General features: G+C 46.6%; 1 protein-coding gene across 1 annotated transcript in view; it reads left to right on the top strand.

The window, feature by feature from the left end:
• The window catches only part of PCNX2 (pecanex 2), a 3,673,975-nt gene that overhangs the window by 3,209,805 nt on the left and 443,965 nt on the right, over positions 1-20,205 (top strand). The window contains exon 28 of the mRNA XM_063443387.1: positions 13,979-14,209. Coding sequence (XP_063299457.1) covers positions 13,979-14,209 — 231 coding nt within the window. The remainder of the gene's footprint in view (positions 1-13,978; positions 14,210-20,205) is intronic.

Here is a 20,205-nt window from a genome sequence, read left to right on the forward strand (position 1 = left end):
GGAGGAGGTGGGGGAGGTGGGGAAGGGCAGAAGGGGGGAGGGGAAGGAAAAAAAAAACACACTAGGGTGGAAATCGTATGGTTAATCTACATGTGCCAGTAATGTCTTCTGCGACATCACACTTGCCGACCCTAGAGCAGAGCCCTACACCGTACTGTTCAGCTCCCACGCCTGCTGCCCAGACATGGGACTAAAGCCACACCCTCACAGACGATGCCCTAATCCTGCCCCCCCCTGGTAACACATACTGACGCAGACCTAGCCACCAAGACTTGCCCTGGGAAGGTGTGAGCCCCACCTCGCCCCGATACCTGACCCTACTGGCCCACACGCACAGGTAACTACCAAGGTAAGACGATAATTGAGATGCCCCGGACTGCCGGAGGGGGGGAGAACATGCCGACGCGACATAGCTGGAGGATACCACTGGCCCCTGATGGAGAGCATTCATTGGCACACAACACTGACCACGCAGTACACCACCATAAGCACTCATAAGGCGGACAAGGAGCTCAGTTGATCACCCCGAGACACACCCACGCCATCAACGTCGCTTGGCGAGTGCCACGACCTGACCTAATCCCGAGTATACCAAGACTACTGGGGGAACCACGCCGACGGCCACTCCGGTAAATACCGAGCAGTGGTAAGGCCTTGGACATCCACCCAGTTACACGGGACTCTACCCGAACGAGGGAGAGAGCACACCACACACCGAATACATTAACATACACCCACCCCCATCTACACACACCAGGACTCCGCAACACTAGACACTTGATTTCACCCGATACCAGGCGGCAGCGATATGCTCTTCTGCGTCCCCCCACCCGGGTTCCCGCACAACAGTCGCCGCCCCTCCTAGCGCCTGCGCCTGCCGCCCCGTCCCCTGTGCTCATGCGCCCGCGCTGCTGGTGGCCTGGCTGACCCGATTCCCTGGCCCAGAGGGAGGTGCGATTACATAGTGCTCTCTTGAGACAAGCGAATTGCCCGGCATGGCTTACTCCCCGACGCCCCTGACCATACTGACGCAAAACTGCAGAGGACTTAATACCCCAGAAAAGAGATCTCATTTGCTGCGAGATCTTAAGAGACAACACGTCTCCATCGCTCTTTTACAGGAGACACACCTGAGGGCTGAAGTGAACTCCCTACTTAAAAACAGACATTACCCGCTGAACTTCTACAGCAACCATCCCTCGTCGAAGAAAACAGGTACTGCTATCCTGATCTCCGCTAGCCTTCAATTTGCAGCCACTGACCAACTAATAGATGGTGACGGTAGATTCCTCTTCATAAAAGGGGACATAGCTGGAAAAACTTATACTGTGGCGAACATCTATGCCCCAAACTCGGGGCAAGCCAGCTTTCTTCGCAGGACACTGTTGAAACTAGCCAAATTCACTGAAGGAGTCCTGATACTGGGAGGTGATCTCAATGTTCCACTAGATCCACTGACAGACACGTCCATGGGACGAAGTAGTGTACCTAGCTCAACCATCAAGACTATCCTGAGGTCCCTCAGGGACCTTAGGCTAGTAGACACATGGCGGGCGCTGCATCCAATAGATCGGGACTTTACGTATTACTCCAAACTTCATCGCCGGTACTCCAGGATAGACTACATATGCGTTCAGCAGGAGGGACTCACCTATCTCAGGAAAGCAGAAATCCACCCCACCCCCTGGTCGCACCATAGTGCAATGAAAGTGGAACTGGAATAACCCCTATATCGTCCGACGAGAACAGCCTGGAGACTTAATGATGCCCTTCTTCTAGATGAACCGACAAAAACGCAAGTGGCCACACATATCCGTCAATATTTCGAAGAAAACACCACCGAGGACCTAACTGACATGACAATATGGGAAGCACACAAGAGTGTCCTGCGAGGTCACCTCATACGGATGGCAGCACAGAAGAAGAAGGACGCTGGAAACCAACTGAGGGAACTCACTAACCAGATAGCTGAACTGGAACAGAGACACAAAAGATCGCTACAAGACCAGGCCTATCGGGACCTAACCACGAAAAGAAGGCAATTGACTGAAATCATCGAACGAGGATACGCTAGGCAGTTGCAACGCTCAAAGGTGTTCTTCTACAGGCATGCAAACAAGGGCTTTACTACTGGCCCAAATGCTTAGGGGACAACAAAACAGGGCCCAGGTGCACGCTCTGCGTACCCACAGGGGCAGAATCGTGGAAGTATTCAGGTCCTTCTATACGAACCTGTATAACATCACCAACACAAATGGAGCGGCCGACGCCGTGGAGGTGGACGCGGACGTAAAAAGATACCTGCAGGAATTCAATCCCGATACCCTTACCCCAGACGAAACGGATTTGCTAGACGCCCCGGTGACGGAAGAGGAGTTCAAACTGGCCTTGAAGGCAGCAAAGAATGGTAAAGCACCCAGTCCAGATGGTTTCCCAGTATAAAACTATAAGAAGTTCAGCGACGAACTAACTCCAAACCTAGTGAAGGCACTAAACAGCCTCAGAGATGGGGCATTCTTTCATAAGGAATCTTTAGCGGCAACGATAACGGTGATCCCGAAACCAGGCAAAAACACAGAACAGGTGGGGAACTACCAATATCTCTCATTAACACGGATGTCAAGCTGTTCTCGAAGATACTTTCGACCCGGCTACAGACATACACCCAGATCAGACGTGTTTCATCCCGGGCAGGGTGGCCAGGGACAGCACTCTCAGGCTCTTTGTGATCCAACACGCAGCGAAACGTCTCAACCAAAAACTACTTCTGCTCTCCACGGATGCGGAAAAAGCGTTTGATAGGGTGAATTGGCGATTCATGACTGAGACACTACGAAAAATTGGAGTGGGAGAACAGATGCTGAAGTGGATCGCAGCGCTTTATCGCCACCCAAATGCCAGAGTTCGAGTGAATGGAGCTCTCACGGATAGTTTTGACATCAAAAACTGAACTCGGCAAGGGTGCCCACTCTCGCCGCTACTCTTTGCGCTCACTCTGGAACCGCTCCTGGAGAAAATACGGAGGAACCCACGAATCATGGGCTTCAAGCACAAACAACAGGAGCACAAAGTTGCCGCTTATGCGGATGATATGTTGTTCTTCCTGGATGAACCCCTGGAGTCGATCCCCCAGCTCATGTCGGAATTCCGGACATATGGTGATCTTAACATACCAAAATGCGAGATATTAAACGTGACGGTGCCGGGAGGAGAATGTACACTCTTGCGACAACAGTTCCCATTCCACTGGTGCACGGATCGCATGAAATACCTGGGAATACAAGTTACCCCCGAGGCAAAACACCTTTACACTCATAACTACACACCCCTTCTGTCCACCGTCCCAGACGATCACAAAAGGTGGAATTATAGTCACATCTCCTGGCAAGGCCGGATCGCAGTCGTGAAGATGAACATCCTCCCCAGGATACTGTACATGTTCCATACAATCCCTTGAATAATCCTGCGAGTATTCTTCAAAACACTACGGACAGCGATCCTTAAATACATCTGGAAAGGTGACAGAGCTAGAATAGCACACGAGAAACTATGTCTTCCCAAATCGTGGGGGGGGACTGGCACTGCCAGACCTAAATAAATACTACCACGCAACAATTATACAGCACATTAGGGAACTCCACACCGCCACCCCCCATAAACGTTGGATCACTCTGTGCAAAGACCTCGCAGATAACCACCTACACCAATACATCTGGCACGACGAGGGAGCAGCCTCAAAATCCCTGGGGGAAGACTCCCCCATCACCCAAACACTCAAATCTTGGACCTGGCTATATCCCCTTCACCTAGTCCACTAATCCCTATTACACACAACTCGAACATAGGCGACGGACTGCCACCATCCGCGTGGCCACTGGAAACCCAAAGCGACTACATTCCACTACAAGCAGTATTAGTGGACACTGGGCTGAGTACCGCACGGGAAATATCTGATGGAGAGGCGCCTACTATCATGCACCAATTTCACTACGCACAACTCAAGCACTTTTACCATAACTTACCTCACAGGAACAAGCTACACAGGGAACTGACGTGGTTTGAAGAGATGTGCTTCCAAACACCCGATGCAGTCAGCACGGTCTCGACCATCTACCAGCGCCTGGCGATAGGAGAAAAGGAAAAAAAGGACCTATGGCAATGGGAAGACCTCCTAGACACCACGTACACTGAGGGGCAATGGGAACAAATACTGCTACTGCAGCACAAGAGCTCGTCGAGCACGCAATATCAAGAAATGAACTACAAGTTGCTGTCTCACTGGTACCGTACGCCGGCCCTACTACACCGGATCAAGCAGACTATACCAGACACCTGCTGGAGGTGTGAAAGCGACGCAGGCACCCTCAAACACATCTGGTGGGATTGCGCCAAAATCCAACCGTACTGGAAGGAGATTGAGACGGAAATACGGAAGATAACGGGAGAACCCACAAACTTGACAGCGGACCTGGTCCTGCTACACCACTCGAATAATACACTCTCACAATATAAAAAGTCGATCCTGCGCCACCTGCTGAACGCTGCGAAAGCGCTGATACCGCTACTATGGAAAACACCCACTGTGCCGACAACCGGACAATGGAGACACAGGGTTGACGACATACACAAAGCCGAATCCATAATAGCTAGTCTCCTGGGCAGACAGGAGAAACACACAGAGCAGTGGAGACTGTGGTACATGTACTGCACGCAGAACACAACCAATTCCTAGATAGGGAGGTGAGAGGGAGAGAGGTAAATGGCAGAGCCCCCGGCCACGTCCGGACAAGACACCACCGACCACCAACCCAACCCTACCCGCTGGCCGCAGGGGGGCGGGGGGAGACGCGCGCGGGAGCTGGGTCTACCGGGGACCTGGAATCGGGGGGCTGCCTTGGAGGGATGAGCTGCTGCTGGGAGGGTGAATCCTACACATGAAACACACTGAAACCTAAACGCCCAGCGAGAACGCAGTAAAAGCCGACAACACTCACCACGACAGACCCATGGGCGTCCACAACGAACGCTAAGCACCCCCACAAAGGGATTCATCTCACAACCCCCAACGACACACAGGTGGACATGCACCACGTAGATATAACAACACCTCAGATCACGGGGACTGACGCACATTTACAACACCAGGGTTCCCACCAGACAGTGGACAAGCCGCCTAATAACCACCCGGAACAGACCACTCCAGGTGACTGACAAGAGACACCTCTATAGCTACGGTTGACAGACAGGGGAGGGACAGAAGCAGAGACTACGACCCTGAACGTCTACCGGACACCATGCCACACCCCGACAGGAAAACCTAACCCAAAGACAACAGGAACACACACAGGGGGTTCTCCACCCCGACACACGGGTAATAACGGACACTAACCACCACTATCCCTGATCACACATGTACCTAGGTTAAGGACATGACACACCACGTGACAGAACACAGCACATGAATCATCATCGATAGATGACCACTTAGACATTGACGAATATATATGGCGACACTGCTATGCATAGAGGATACAAATGTAGACAAAAAAAGGAGAAAAACCATAAAGAGTGCATAGAAATAATGTACAGAAACACAGCTTAGGCTGCATGCACATAGACGTATCAACATGAACCAACTAGGGTTGCCCGAACTGCTTACCAAAGAGACCTTGACACCCCATTGTCCATAAGCCTTGACGATACTTATCGACGTCATACTGATTACACATAGGCAACTGGGTGACTCAGGCTAACCGTGTATTAAAATAAGACCACCCTAGACCCGCACAACACGATACGCCTAACTGATGCGGATGCTGTGGACATAGCATAACCGGAGACCTGCGAGTTACACTGCTAAGTTATGTGACTATCATATCTGTTTGTTTTACTTGTATTACACTTATTACCAAAGGGAATTTACAACTGCTTATCAAACATTGGACCTGCGAGTCCAGCTGTAACGGATCAACTGGCACCCCGACTGGGTACCTCCGTTGAAAGATGCTCCTAGCGCTTCCAGAGGACTCCAAGCACTCCACCAGACACCATAAGCACCGCAGGCTGCAGCTATCTCCCTTCAGAACGAAGCAGGAACAAGCTCTTACAAGAGCTCAGTGATTATAGCAAGGGAATATGCCTAGCATAGCAATCCCTTGTAGCAGATTCCCCCAATAAGAGACAGGACTCAAGTTGAGGGTAAAATAGAACTCCCTGGCTGCTAGCTTGCAGCCCTTTTTATTAGGTGCTCCCATGAAGGGGAGGGACACACACAGTAACGTACATTAACCAATCACACAATAGTTACATCCCACACATAGCCCTCCCCTCTACCTGTAAACTAATTATCTGTACACACAGGAAAATACAATTATCATAGGTAGGGAAAATACAGTTTTTACACAACATTCATAACTCCCAAAATATACATCACATTCGCATAAAAATACATATTCACAATCAATCCATTCAGGGGAATAACATATAAAAAATGGCAAAAGTTAGTAAAAGTATCTTTTGTTCCCCCTGGCTGATTGTATTTTAATCTGGCTCAAACAGTAAAAGTCAAACATCCCCACAATGCATCCTGGCTTCCTCCCTTCTGCCCTGGAGATAATTGGAGAAGGAATCTAATTATCTCCAAAGACAGAGCCAAACTTCATTACCCACATGGCAGACAAAAAGACAGTAAAAGACATAAAATTACATACTGATACATTTAGTACATAAAACACACATTTCTACATATCCCCAGATAGCTTTGATCTGACTGCACATTATTAGATGAATGGCACTCAGATCACACGAATAAGCCTTTCTGCAGGGAAAATAAACAGTTTAACCTGCAGGGCCATAGTCCAAAGGCAAGAGGCGGGCAAGCAGCCCCCTCCAAGGACACGTGGCGAGGTCGGTTTCGCCACACTAACATGTTGGGTTCACCACACCACAATGTGGCCTGCGCGCCACCAATGCCAGCGTATAAGATCGTTATATCAACCGTAACTCTCGGGGCTTCGTTAGTTTGATTGATGGGACCTGCGAGTCCCTACTGAAAAGTTTTCGCTTTTTTTTTCTCTCTAAGGTAAAAGTTGAAATAACACTCAATAAACATATATTTACAAAAAAAAAATGTGTAACATTTCATATGGTGTCTCATCATTTGTATCATCAGGTATGTTGTGAATGCTCATCTGTACCACAGGAATAAATAGATACCATTGTGTGGGGCAAGCAACTAGTAACTTGGTTAACACATGAATTACAGTATTTCCCATATTGGACCACCAATATTCCTTTTCAGGAGTCAGAAGTACATTACCTCTCTCTATAAGAGCTTGTCCTAGCCATGAAAAAGCTTTTAGGGCAAGTCTATCTTTCCTCTATAGGAAGAACAACCAACATATTACCTTCAATGGTTATTATGTAATTAACCCTTCTAAACGATAGGAGTATTTATGCGGATACCAGGTGGATTATTTCTGGATATCCTTGCAAGCATAAACTCTGCATCATGACTGAGAGATAGGGTATGCTTTTGTGATCCAATGACCACAGAAAAGCGTTGGTAGACACATTGCAACAAAGTGCCTGTTAATGACCAACTACATGAGGAGAGCTTTGTTATAAGCATGTCCATACACGTGTTACAATGCCAGGCTTTTAATTTGTTTCCACAAAGCAATATGCAGTTGTGGATATAAACACATGACGTATTATAAGAAAAACTGTTTGAAAAACTGTTTGAACACCAGACTGAGACTCGAGATCAGTGAACAGTGGACCAAAATATATAAATGAAATCCTATCAATTAATATACTTTCAATATACTTTCTTTAAATTACTTTATCCTCTGTATTAACTATGAAATATTAAAGTTAAAACAATAACATTTAAAAGCCAAGTTTTAGTGTGCATAGGAATTACAAGGCCGTTCATAATGTGAGATAAAGAACAGCTTTTTTTTTTTTAAACAAATAGTCTGTGAACACAAAATGACCTTGCGCTGAAAATTCACTTGCAGGAAAAAAAAAAACCTTTTATTCTTTTTCTTCTTTAGTAAATTAATTAATTAATTAAACATAGGTAGAACCTCCCTCAAAGTCCAGATGACATTGCAAGAAACATGTCTGTTACGATTGCCTCCGGTCTAGCAGGAGGTTGGATCGCTTGGATGTCCTCATTCCCGAAGTCAGAGAGTCGAACGTTGCTGCAATCGGTAGAAACCTGTAAATGTAGAATCTCCCACTAGCTATAGTAAAGCTAGGATTCCCGGATCCCAACAACACGAGTCGAGGCTGCGAGTTAAGGGTAAAACGAACTGGCTTTAATGGCACACAAGCATGGCAATTTATGCAAGTCCCCAGGTCCAGGGACAGCCCCCTATGGACCTGATGGGATACAGGTACAATGCAACTAGTCAACCAATCACAATACACTGTATCTTTTAAATTAGTACCCGCCCAGCTTGGAGATAATGAGGCCAACGGTTATACAATCGAATTATCTCCAAGCACCCAAAAGACCATGCTTTATTGTGTTCCAGCAAACAGCATAAAAATATATAACTTAGGCATTATAAAGAGAATATAGTCCATTCCACGAATCATTCGGTAGCTCATATCTGGATGCATCAATTGTACGAATTGCGCCCAGATCCCACGAACAGAACTGGAGATTTCTGCTATAGAAAGTCTTGTCCGGTAGTTGGATTGTAAGCCCTCAATGGACAGCGGGACCTCGACTCGTACTTATGGAGCGGAGGTCAGGTACATAGTCACACGAATACCCGCTATCAGTCTGGTTGTCCCAGCCAATCGGGACACAAACGGAGACCGCCCGGACGGGGTATTTAACCTGTGGTTAACCGCAAGTTGAACATTCTAATCGATGCCACACGCCAGAACGTAGGTGTTCCCCCATTCGTGAGTCTTTCGGTAGTTTCGCTTCGGGGAATTGTATACGAATGGGGAGTCCTCTGGGACCGTCAATTAGCTTGTGGTTAACCTCAGACCGCAACACCTTGTGCGGTTAATGAGCGGCACACTCCGCTCGCCGGGTGGTCGGCCATTCAGTACTTCGAGGGGTTTTGAGGTTAAGTGGCGGCACACGCCAAAGGCCGGGTGGTCCATCGTTTGTACCGACGAATGAGACTTTATAACAGTTCGTGTAATCCATTCATATGGACTGGATGCCGGTAAAATAGGGTTTAAATAAGAAGAGGCAAAATATAACAACATGATGGGTCTTTGTAACGATGCTCCCTCCTTGTGGTACACTCTGGTAGACACTGTCTGACCCCTTTCGGGGCAGACTAAGGCTGTCCTGACTGAGGAGTTATGCTGGACTGAGGTTGGTTTGCCGTGATAACCCATCGGCATTGCCATTCTGTTTCCTGGGTCGGTAGGTGATAGCAAAATTAAACGGTTGTAGCGATAAGCTCCAGCGTAACAGTCGGCCATTATCCCCAGTGACCCGGTTTAGCCATACCAACGGGTTATGGTCTGTAACCAGAGTGAATTCTTGTCCATACAAGTAGGGAGTTAACTTCTTTAGTGCCCACACTAGGGCCAAACACTCCTTTTCCACTGCGGCATAGCTGACTTCTCGTGGCAGGAGTTTTCGGCTGATGTAGGCAATCGGGTGCTCTTTCCCATCGTCTCCTACTTGGCTGAGGACAGCTCCCAGCCCGAACATGAAAGCGTCTGTATGAACAATAAAATGTCGATTAGGGACTGGGGCAGCCAAGACAGGAGCATTACTGTAACGGCACCCCCAGGCATAAAAAGGGGTTAAAAGCCATTTAGGAGATATTCCCTTCCAGATATACAGGCAGCTACTGTAGACACTAATCCGCCGAACCGGAGAAGCATATGAATGCCGTAAACAGCTGAACCGGAACCATACGAATGCTGTAAACAGCCGAATAGGGAAAACAATATGAATAGGTTTACACTCCTAGCAGTCAAACTGGAACAGCATACAATAAATCCCCCCAAGAACAAGACAAGGCTCTGTTTTGAGGGTCAAGCAGGAACAGACAGAGCTGTGGGTTTATTGTTCTTATATACACATTAGTACCGCCCACAGAGTTTTGGAAAACAACCAATAAACACGTACAATACACTCAGACACTCCCAAAATCCTCCCCTCTGCCTGTGATACAATTACCTTACACAATGGGTAATGTAATTATAACAGGCAGAGAAATACAGTTTTTCCACATTATTCCTAACTTTAAAAGTATGCATCACATTCACATTAAACTTACATTTTCAGAATCAGCATACGCCAAATACATACGTCAAATTGGTCCAGTGGTTCAAAAGATATCTCGAAGGACAGAGGCAAAACTCCATTGAACACATGGCAGCAAAAGACAATAAAATACATAAAAATATATAACTGCAGCCATTGCATAAAACAGGTACATTCAACATATCCCCAGATAGCTTAGATCTGAGTGTACATTATTACTGAATGGCGCTCAGATCTCAAACATACAGTTCAATTGCCATGGAGGCAAAGTCTTTCACATAGTCTTTCATTATACGAATGGGCTCCATGGCATAGCTATCTGGGGTATCACTATTCAAATAGGGCAAGTACCGAAGGATTTTCATGTCTTTGCAGGGAGAAATCAAGCTTTTTAACATGGGACCATAGTCCAGAGGCAACAGGCGGGCAACCAGGCTTCTCCAATGCAGGCAGAGAATTCCACATCCTTATTGTTCTTACAGTAAAAAACCTTTCCTTTGCCTTAGACAAAATGTTCTTTCTTCTAGTCTAAATGCATGACTTTGTGTCCTATGTAAAGTCCAGTTTGTGAATAGATTTCCACACAATGGTTTGTATTGGCCCCGAATATATTTGTATAAGGTTATTATATCCCCTCTCAGGCGACGTTTTTCTAAACTAAATAGGTTTAAATTTGTTAACCTTTCTTCATAGCTAATATGTTCAATTCCTTTTATTAATTTTGTAGCCTGCCTCTGCACTTTTTCTAGTGCCATAATAGCCTTAAATATATACACAACATACAAAATACACAATTCAGTGCACTTGCTTATTCACTAAACATGATTTCAAATCTCAAAGATTGTAATAGTTTTATTTAAAAACACCTCACCTAGGCAACAAATAATTGGGTTTTGTTACATTATATGATCATATATTGCTTAAGCCTGCCACATTCTTGGCAGGTCCTACTCTAGCAGCCTAATGCCTGCTCTTATGAGATTAATCCACTTACTCGGGAACTACTTTCTCCTAGGACTCTCTGCAGGTGAAGGCTAAATAGGATCCTGGAATGAGGCACCTGTGACAGGGAGGGGTGCAAAAGCAAGGAGTTGGCCTGGACTCCCCAATATATAAATAAATTAAACCAAAGATGACCAGGGCTGCACTCACCTGAACATGCATATATTATAGGGTGCTGCTATATACAGCGTACAAAATACACAATCCAGCGCGCACACACACACACAAATTTGTGTTTGAATGTATTGCTTTTCTAAGGAGTATGTGTGTGAATGTGTGTGTTTGAATGCAGGTGTGCATTTGTGTGTAGTGTATTCACTTTCACACACACTGATACACAGACACATACATTGACACACATGCAAATACACAGACACACAGATACACACACACATACTGACAAAGATACAGACACACAGATACATACTGACATACATACACACATACATACTGACATACACACACACATACATATACAGAGACTGACACATATACAGAAACACATGCATACTGACACACATACATAATGACACACACATACACACTGACACACACATGCAGCTACACATTGGGAGTATGGGGGCGAGTTCCCTAGGAGCACCGGGCCCATGACCAGGGCCAGATTAAGAGCCCATTGGGCCTGGTGCTGACAATTATGATGGGCCTAATTACAAAATCTTATTGACCAAAAACACTAAAACAGTCCTACCTCCTAAGCGTCATGTATCTGATGGAGATGATGCTGGAGGGAAACTCATAGGATGCAGCTATGAGAAAACACATACCCTATGCTAATCTCATGCTTTCAAGTAAACCCATACCCCCTAACAGCAGTGTCCAGGAAATAAGGAAGTCTATGGATGGGGTAAAAGGGTGGGCAACTTACACAAATCACATAACCAGAACTGCCGAAAGGGATGAACATTGGGCATTTCTGTGTCCCCATGTCTTCCAGTGTCCCCATGTCTTTAGGACCTGGGGACACAGATACTAGGGAACACTGGGAGACCTGGGAGACCTGGGGACACTGAGACTCTTGGGGACAATAGGAGACATGGGGACACTTGGTGACTGAGACATGAGGGGACACTGGGAGACATGGGGCACTGAGACAATGTGATACATAGGTGACACTGTGATATATAGGGGACACTGGAGACTTGATAAAGACCTGGGTATTTTTTACTAGATTTTTTTCTTTTATACTAGGGGGACACTGAGACACTTGGGGGCACTGTGAGAAATGGGGACACTAGGAGACTAGGGGACACTGAGACACTATGGATACTAAGATACTACGGACACTGAGAGACACCAGGGACACTGGGAGAGATGGGGCACTGAGACCCTCTGATATATAGGGGACACTGTGATACATAGGGGACACTGGAGACTTGATAAAGACCTGGGTACAGGTCAACACCTTGCGGTGTCCAATAAACCTGCTTAAATCTATCACAGTGAGTGCCTGAGATTTTTTCTTTTATACTAGGGGACACTGAGACACTAGGAGACATGGGGACACTGGGAGACATTGGGACACTGAGAGACTAGGAAACACTGAGATACTAGGGACACTGGCACACTACGGAGATTAAGAGACACCAGGGAAACTGGGATACATGGGAATACTGAGATACTAGGGACACTGGCTGAGAGACATGGGGACACTGGGAGTGCACCGTGTCTGCCAGGTCTCAAAGTCGCCCAGTGTCCTCATCTCTCCCAGTGTCCCCATGTCTCTTAGTGTCCCCTAGTGTCTGTGTCCTCATGTTGCCCAGTGTCCCCTAGTGTTTGTATCCCCATGTCTCCCAGTGTCCCTTAGCGTCTTTGTCCCCATGTCTCCCAGTGTCCCGATGTCACTAGGACACTGGGGACACTTAGAGACATTGGGACACTGTGAGACATGGGGACACTGTGAGACATGGGGACACTGGGAGAGACATGGGGACACAGATACATGGAGACACAGATACATGGGGACTCTGGGAGACTAGGGACACTGAGAGACATGGGGACACTGAGAGACACCAGGGACGTTGGGAGACATGAGGACACTGAGACACTAGTAACACTGGTTGGGAGACATGGGGACACTGAGAGACTAAGGGCCACTGGGAGACATGGGGCCACTGTGTCCCTAGTGTCTCAGGGTCCCCATGTTGCCCAGTGTTCCTATGTCTCAGCGTCCCCAAGTCTCTCACCGTCCCTATGTCTCGCAGGCCCAGAGCTGCTGTTTGGCCTCTCTCTGCAGAGCTGCTCCCCCAAGTCGGTGCTGGTATTGCAGAATAATCTATGTTTATACTCTGTTTATTACTGCAATAACAGCACCGGCTAGGCGGCCTCAAATACCTGAGAAATATTTCTGGCAATATACCTGGCAACCATAAGAAATACATCAGAAATACCTGGCAACCCTAAGAGTAGTGAGAAAAAAATATATATATATATATATATATATTTTTTAAATCAATGGGCCTATCCCATGCAGCTCCATCAGCCCCTATGTTAATCCGGCCCTGCCCATGACACCTGCCATGGTTGTCACCTCCTGATGGTGGCCATTTGGGCATGGTTTGCCAATCCTCAACCTACGTGAATAGTCAATTTTTTTCCACTATCCTCATAGAAAAATATATTTTGAATCATGTACTAATTAAGTTGGGAACCATTGGTTTAAGGTGTAGAAAAAAATATTATTACGTGTTTTTATTTTCCTAGGAACAGTTTGCCTGTCCAGAGGAGTATGATGATTCCAGTGCACTCTATGAAGCAATTCAGACTTTTGAAAAAAAAGTTGTCATTTGCCACGAAGGAGATCCTGTTTGGCGTGAGGCTATATTGTCTAACAAGGAAGATTTACTCACTTTGAGACATGTTGTGAATGAAGGAAATGATGAGTACAAAATCATTATGCTCCATAAAACCTATATCAGTTTCAAAGTTATCAAGGTAAAACACAGTGGCTACTTGTCAGGTTTAAAGATGGTTGGGTGCTAGACACCTAGCCCCCACCCATGGGCAATGAGTGTGGGCTATTAATGTATTAAATGGGGGGGATTAGCATACTCTGAGACCCCACCCACGATAACCTGGTAATAAATAATGATATAGTAAATATATAAATAATAATATAGTAAATAAGGGAACCTAGTATCACATCTAAGCCAATCCTAAAAAAGCCAATCCTCAAAAAAAATATGATACATATAACAAAAAAAAATTCTCCCTATGGCTCTGCACAGAATGACCATCCATGGTGGAAAATGACCTTTGTGTCATGGTAAGTATAACAATCCTAAATGCTATGTCTGGCTGACCGCCAATATATTGCCGCCACGGATTCCCTTTCCCTTAATATCGTAGCTCCAATATTCCTGAGAATAAATATTGCTGGTATTGCCTTTCCCCCCACTCATTAGTCAAGCCTTCATGCTGGGAGTAGAACTGTTTAATGCAGCCAAAGTTTCAGAATTATCTCAAGGTACAGAAAAACATAACAATTTTTAAACATCCCAAAAGTACCCCCTAAATCCATGGAAACCTCTCAAGAGTCACATCCCTGGATAGCCCTGATCTGAGTGACCATCATATCTATAAATCACTCAGATCGGTTTGGTAGTTTTGAATTGTCATCGAGGGGAAGATTTCACCGGCCTATCACAAGGTCAATGCCCAAAATAGTTCCAGAGAAATCGTGGCAAGGGCCGGTCTCCGTTCGCAGTATTTTGTGCGAAAACCACATACTTTATACAACATATTTCATGTGTTGCATGTTCCCCCAGTCAGTAGTTTGTATCTCCCGAACGCCGTTCGTATAGGTGGTCGAGAACTTGAACGGACAGCAGTTCTATTTTCACCGGCGTTAGCGGGAGTGTAATCAGTTCCAGGCACTCGACCAAGTCCCGCTATCTGTATTCAGGAGACAAAATGGCCCAGTTAAGCATTCTACTAATTGTTTCTGTTGCGGTTTTCGTACTGGATACTTAGTGTTCCATGTTCTAATGAGGTTCTGGGGTGGTCCTCATTCGGGAACCGAACCAGGTGGATACAAACAAATAAACGATCATAAATAAAATGTGCCGAACCAAGTCATGGGGTATTCGTTCCCACTGCTCCCCCTTTGCTCCCGCCGACATGATTGGACCCTTTTCAGATCAACTTACGGATGTCCGGGAAATAACATTTGTCTTTTAGTTGGCTAGCTCAAACTGGCGTGACAGCCCGTCTACATTCTCGTTCTGTTTCCTGGGTCTGTAGTAGATAGTGAAATCGTAGAGTTGCAAATTGTAGACAGCGACCAGGTTGAGCCAGACTAAGGGGTTGTGGTCAGTGATGATGGTGAAAGTGTGGCCATCCAGATACAGTGTTATTTCTTCAGTGCCCACACCAGAGCTAAGCACTCTTTCTCAATAGCCGCATTGCTGACCTTTCGGGGTAATAATTCTGCTCTCACCCTTCCTCTCTGCCTTGGCTTAAAACTGCCCCAGTCCAATCATGGAAACGTCTATGGATAATAAAACGTTTGTTTGGATCTGGGGAAGCTAGGACAGGTGCATTGACGAGAGCTTTTTTCAAGGCTTGGAACGCCGTCTCACATTCTGGGGATCACAAGACCTGCCTAGGTAAGTTCTTTTGTGTCAAGTCAGTCAGGGGTTTGGCCATAGCACTATACTTTGGGACAAAGCGTCTGTAGTAGCCGTCTGTTTCTAGGAAAACCATGACTTTTGTCTTGGTACAGGGAGTGGGCCAGTTAACAACGGCCTCAATCGTGGTTGGTTCAGTACATTGTTTACCACATCCTACATGGTGGTCCAGGTGCTGTACCTCCCCCGTACCAATGTGACACTTGTCTGGTTTCAAGGTTAGGCCGGCTTCCCTAATACAGTCTAGTACGGTCCCTACGTGCTCTAAGCGAACCTCCCAGGTGTCGCTGAAGATGGCTATGCACAATCACAATCCTGGAGACCATCTAGGGGGTGATCCACCATCCTTTGGCAGGTGGCTGGGGCCTTCTGCATTCCGAACAGCACAACCAGGAACTGGTATAAGCCGAACGGAGTGACGAAGGCCAATTTGGGAAATGCTAGGGGGATCTGCCAATACAATTTTTCAGGGGTCAATTGTGGTCAGATAATGTCCCCTAGCTATACAGTGTAATAATTTGTCTACCCTGGGCATAGGGTAGGCATCTGTGACCATCATGTCATTTAGCTGCCTGAACTCTCTGAGTGATCAGTGACCCATAAGCGAATCATTGAATTAATTTATTTCTGCATTCCTTCCCGGACTGCCTCAGGAATGCGGTATGGGGTCATCTCAATGGGGCCTGGAGTGTAGGTAGTATATCCTGGTTCTTGGGAGAAGGTTGCCTGTTTGGCTTCCAGCAGTTGGATCGCTTGGGCCTATTCCTGTGTCCCCAGCCATTCTCCTATCTGTACCAACTCTATAGTCCCTTCTCTAGTGTCACCTCCTAACAAGTCGGGTAAGGGTAGGGCATCAGGATCTTCTGATGCTGGGGCACTCACTGCAGCTACTTCTTCTTCTCTGCCTTTGTATTCTTTGAGCATGTTAATGTGAAACATCCGTTTCACTTGCTCATTTTCACAACTGGCTACAGTGTCACATACCTGCCCAGTCATCTTGTAAGGTCCCTGCCATGGCGCCTGTAGTTTATCATGCCTGACCAGCTTGAGTACCATGACTGTTTGTCCAACTTGGAAACTACGGTGCCTGGTTCTCCAGTCCTACCGTGCTCACTGGCGCTGCTGAGCTGCCTGAAGGTTCTTGTGTACCATCTGGGTTAATGCCTTCATCTGGTCCCACAACTCCAGCTACTATATCTGTCTCCCCTTCCCAATGCTCTCGAACAAGGTCTAGGGGTCCCCGCACCTGCTTCCCATATAACAACTCAAATGGAGAAAACCCATATCCATATTCATTTGGCACCTCCCTATAAGCAAATAGGAGGTGTGGCAGAAACCATTCCCAATCTCTGCAGGTGGTCGTGAACGTCTTTAACATTTGCTTAAGGGTTCCATTGAACTGCTCGCAGAGATCGTTAGTCTGCGGACTTTCCACAGCTGATGGGTCACTTCAGCTGTGAACTGAGTACCCTGGTCAGAAAGGATCTCCCTGGGAAATCCTACTTGGCAGAATATTTTCAACAGGGTATCAGCCATCGTCTTGGCCTGGATGTTTGATACAGCCATGGCCTCGGGATACCGGGTGGCATAGTTCTCTACGGTAATAGTATATCAGTTGCAGGAGCTGGGCTAAGGGTCCTATCCGGTCCACCGCTACCCAGCTAAATGGCTCTTCGATAATAGACATAGAAACCAACTTAGCCTCTGGGTGGCCCCCACTTTTCCCTACCCACTGTCATTCTTCACAAGTTTGCAATACTGCCGGACTAACTTTGATATCCCAGGCCCAAAAACGGTCTGGGTTATGCGGTAGGATGACCGTCTTATTCCCAGGTGCCCTGCTAAAGGTATGTCATGACCTACTTTCAGTAACTCCAGCCGGTATTTCTGGGGTATTACCAGTTGGTGCTTTTGAATGGGCCCAGGGGTTTTCAACTTGAATTCAGTGATCGATAAAACCAGCTCCCTTCCCACGCAAACTGCTCTCCGCCTAACCCTCCCTGATCTGTTATGGTTCTCTCTCTATACTACTGCAGGGAGGGATCTCCCACTACTTCCTTTCTAAAGTCCTCAGGGGTATCCCAGGGTAGGGGTTCTACAGTTACAGTCGGGGTAGGGTTTCATACCTGGGCCTCAGCAAAATGTGAGTGGTTATCCATAGCTCGGCTCTGGGCTCTGTTAGTCAGGGCTTGCACTTCATGGTTTATCATGGACGTAAAAAGCAGAAGTTAGGGGTCATTCCTTAACAGAACCTTTGCTGGCAAGTATTTAATTACTCCGAAATCCACAGTACCAGCTCCTGCACCCCAATCTAGGTGTACCCGGGCAGTAAGAAGTCGATAAATAGCTCCTCCGGCCACCCAAACTGCAACAGTTTTCTCAGGACGTTCTGTGTTGTCCACTAAATGTCGCTGCACAAGAGTAATAGTAGCCCCCGTGTCTCTCAGGCACACAGGCAGTCTTTCCGTTGATCAAAACTAGCTGCCTGTGATGTTGTTTATTGTCGGTGTTGGCTGCCTGTACCGGGTCAGCTTCATGAAGCACCCCCAGCAGTTCTTCTGGGCTCAGCTCCATAGCTTCCAGGTCTGGGAAATTGGGTGGTGTACACAGTGGGCAGCAGCTCGGGAGTGGTGGTCCCTGGCCAAGTACAATTAGTAATTACCTACTTGTTTGCATTGAAAGCAGCAGTGCCCATTCTTTTGGGGAGGCACATAAACATCAGACATGGCTCGTGAAGGGGGGCAATAGTTCCCCCCTGTTGTCTGTACTGTTGGGTCAGTCCTGGACTCGGGGTTGAGAGCGGTCCAGCTTGCAGGCATCGGTGTACTTGTCTGCGGTCTCTTACCCAATCTTAAACTTCAGGCTGCACCAAATTAAAGAATTGTTGCAGTAGTAGTAATTGTAACACATCCTCCAAGGTGGTCACTTGGCAGCCATTAATCCAGTGGGATTAAGCTCTGTGCATTCAGCAAGCCCACTCTGTATAAGAATCCTTGTTAGCCTTCCTCAGTTCTCTGAACTTTCTGTGGTAAGCTTCTGGCATGACTGCATACCGTGCTACCTTCACTCACTCATAGTTTTGAATATCCTAGTCTGATATAGCTCTGAAGGCTTAGGCAGCTTTACCAGACAACTTTCAGGACAGGATAGGTACCCAGTCTTTCTCTGCTACTTTATGCACGGCACACAGGCGTTCAAAATCCGCTAAACTGGTTCATGGATTGCAGGATAAAACTTACCAGGAAAGGTTAAAGGATCTTAACATGTATAGCTTGGAGGAAAGACGAGACAGGGGGGATATGATAGAAACATTTAAATACATAAAGGGAATCAACACAGTAAAGGAGGAGACTATATTTAAAAGAAGAAAAACTACCACAACAAGAGGACATAGTCTTAAATTAGAGGGGCAAAGGTTTAAAAATAATATCCGGAAGTTTTACTTTACTGAGAGGGTAGTGGATGCAGGGAATAGCCTTCCAGCTGAAGTGGTAGAGGTTAACACAGTAAAGGAGTTTAAGCATGCGTGGGATAGGCATAAGGCTATCCTAACTATTCGATAAGGCCAGGGACTAATGAAAGTATTTAGAAAATTGGGCAGACTAGATGGGCCGAATGGTTCTTATCTCCCGTCACATTCTATGTTTCTATGTTTCTAAGTAACCGTTAATCTCTCCCTCTGGATCTTTAAAGGCTTTGAATGCATTAAACGGTACCTTTCCTGGCTCCAGTGCGAAACTGGGACTGTTCGCGGGAGAGACTGCTGTTCGTTGAATTTTAAGTATAAGAACTTGCAGATCGCGTTGCTCTCTGGCTTTTGCATCTGCATCCAAAATGATTTTTAAGATTTTCTCTGGGGTTGGGTTTGGGCCGAACAGCGCCAACTGTTCCTGAATCTCTTTCATCTGTTTGGTCTCATCCATATGAATGCGGGGCTCGTCGTGACCATGTTCTCCCAATCCAATTCACTGATCCAATTATTTCACTGATCAGAGTATTTTTTGCCTTGCTGCTGGCAATGCCTCCTCAAGCTTCCAATAGCTCCTTCAATGTAGTACGCTTGAGTTGAGCATTCCCGATCTCCATCCATCATACTACTGGGGAGTGCTAACTTCAGATTGTATAGAAAAAATGGCTAAAGGGTGAGACAAGTCCAACCCTGAAGTCAAAAATTAGGATTAAATGGGCAACAAGTTTGGGCATAACCCAGAGCAATAAATAAGAAAAAATCCCCAACTGTCAAAAGGTGCTGGAAAGGAGAACAAAAATTCAGCTTCCAACAAATATTAACAGGAGGTGTGC

Source organism: Pelobates fuscus, chromosome 2, assembly GCF_036172605.1.
Source record: "Pelobates fuscus isolate aPelFus1 chromosome 2, aPelFus1.pri, whole genome shotgun sequence".
NCBI lineage: Eukaryota > Metazoa > Chordata > Amphibia > Anura > Pelobatidae > Pelobates > Pelobates fuscus.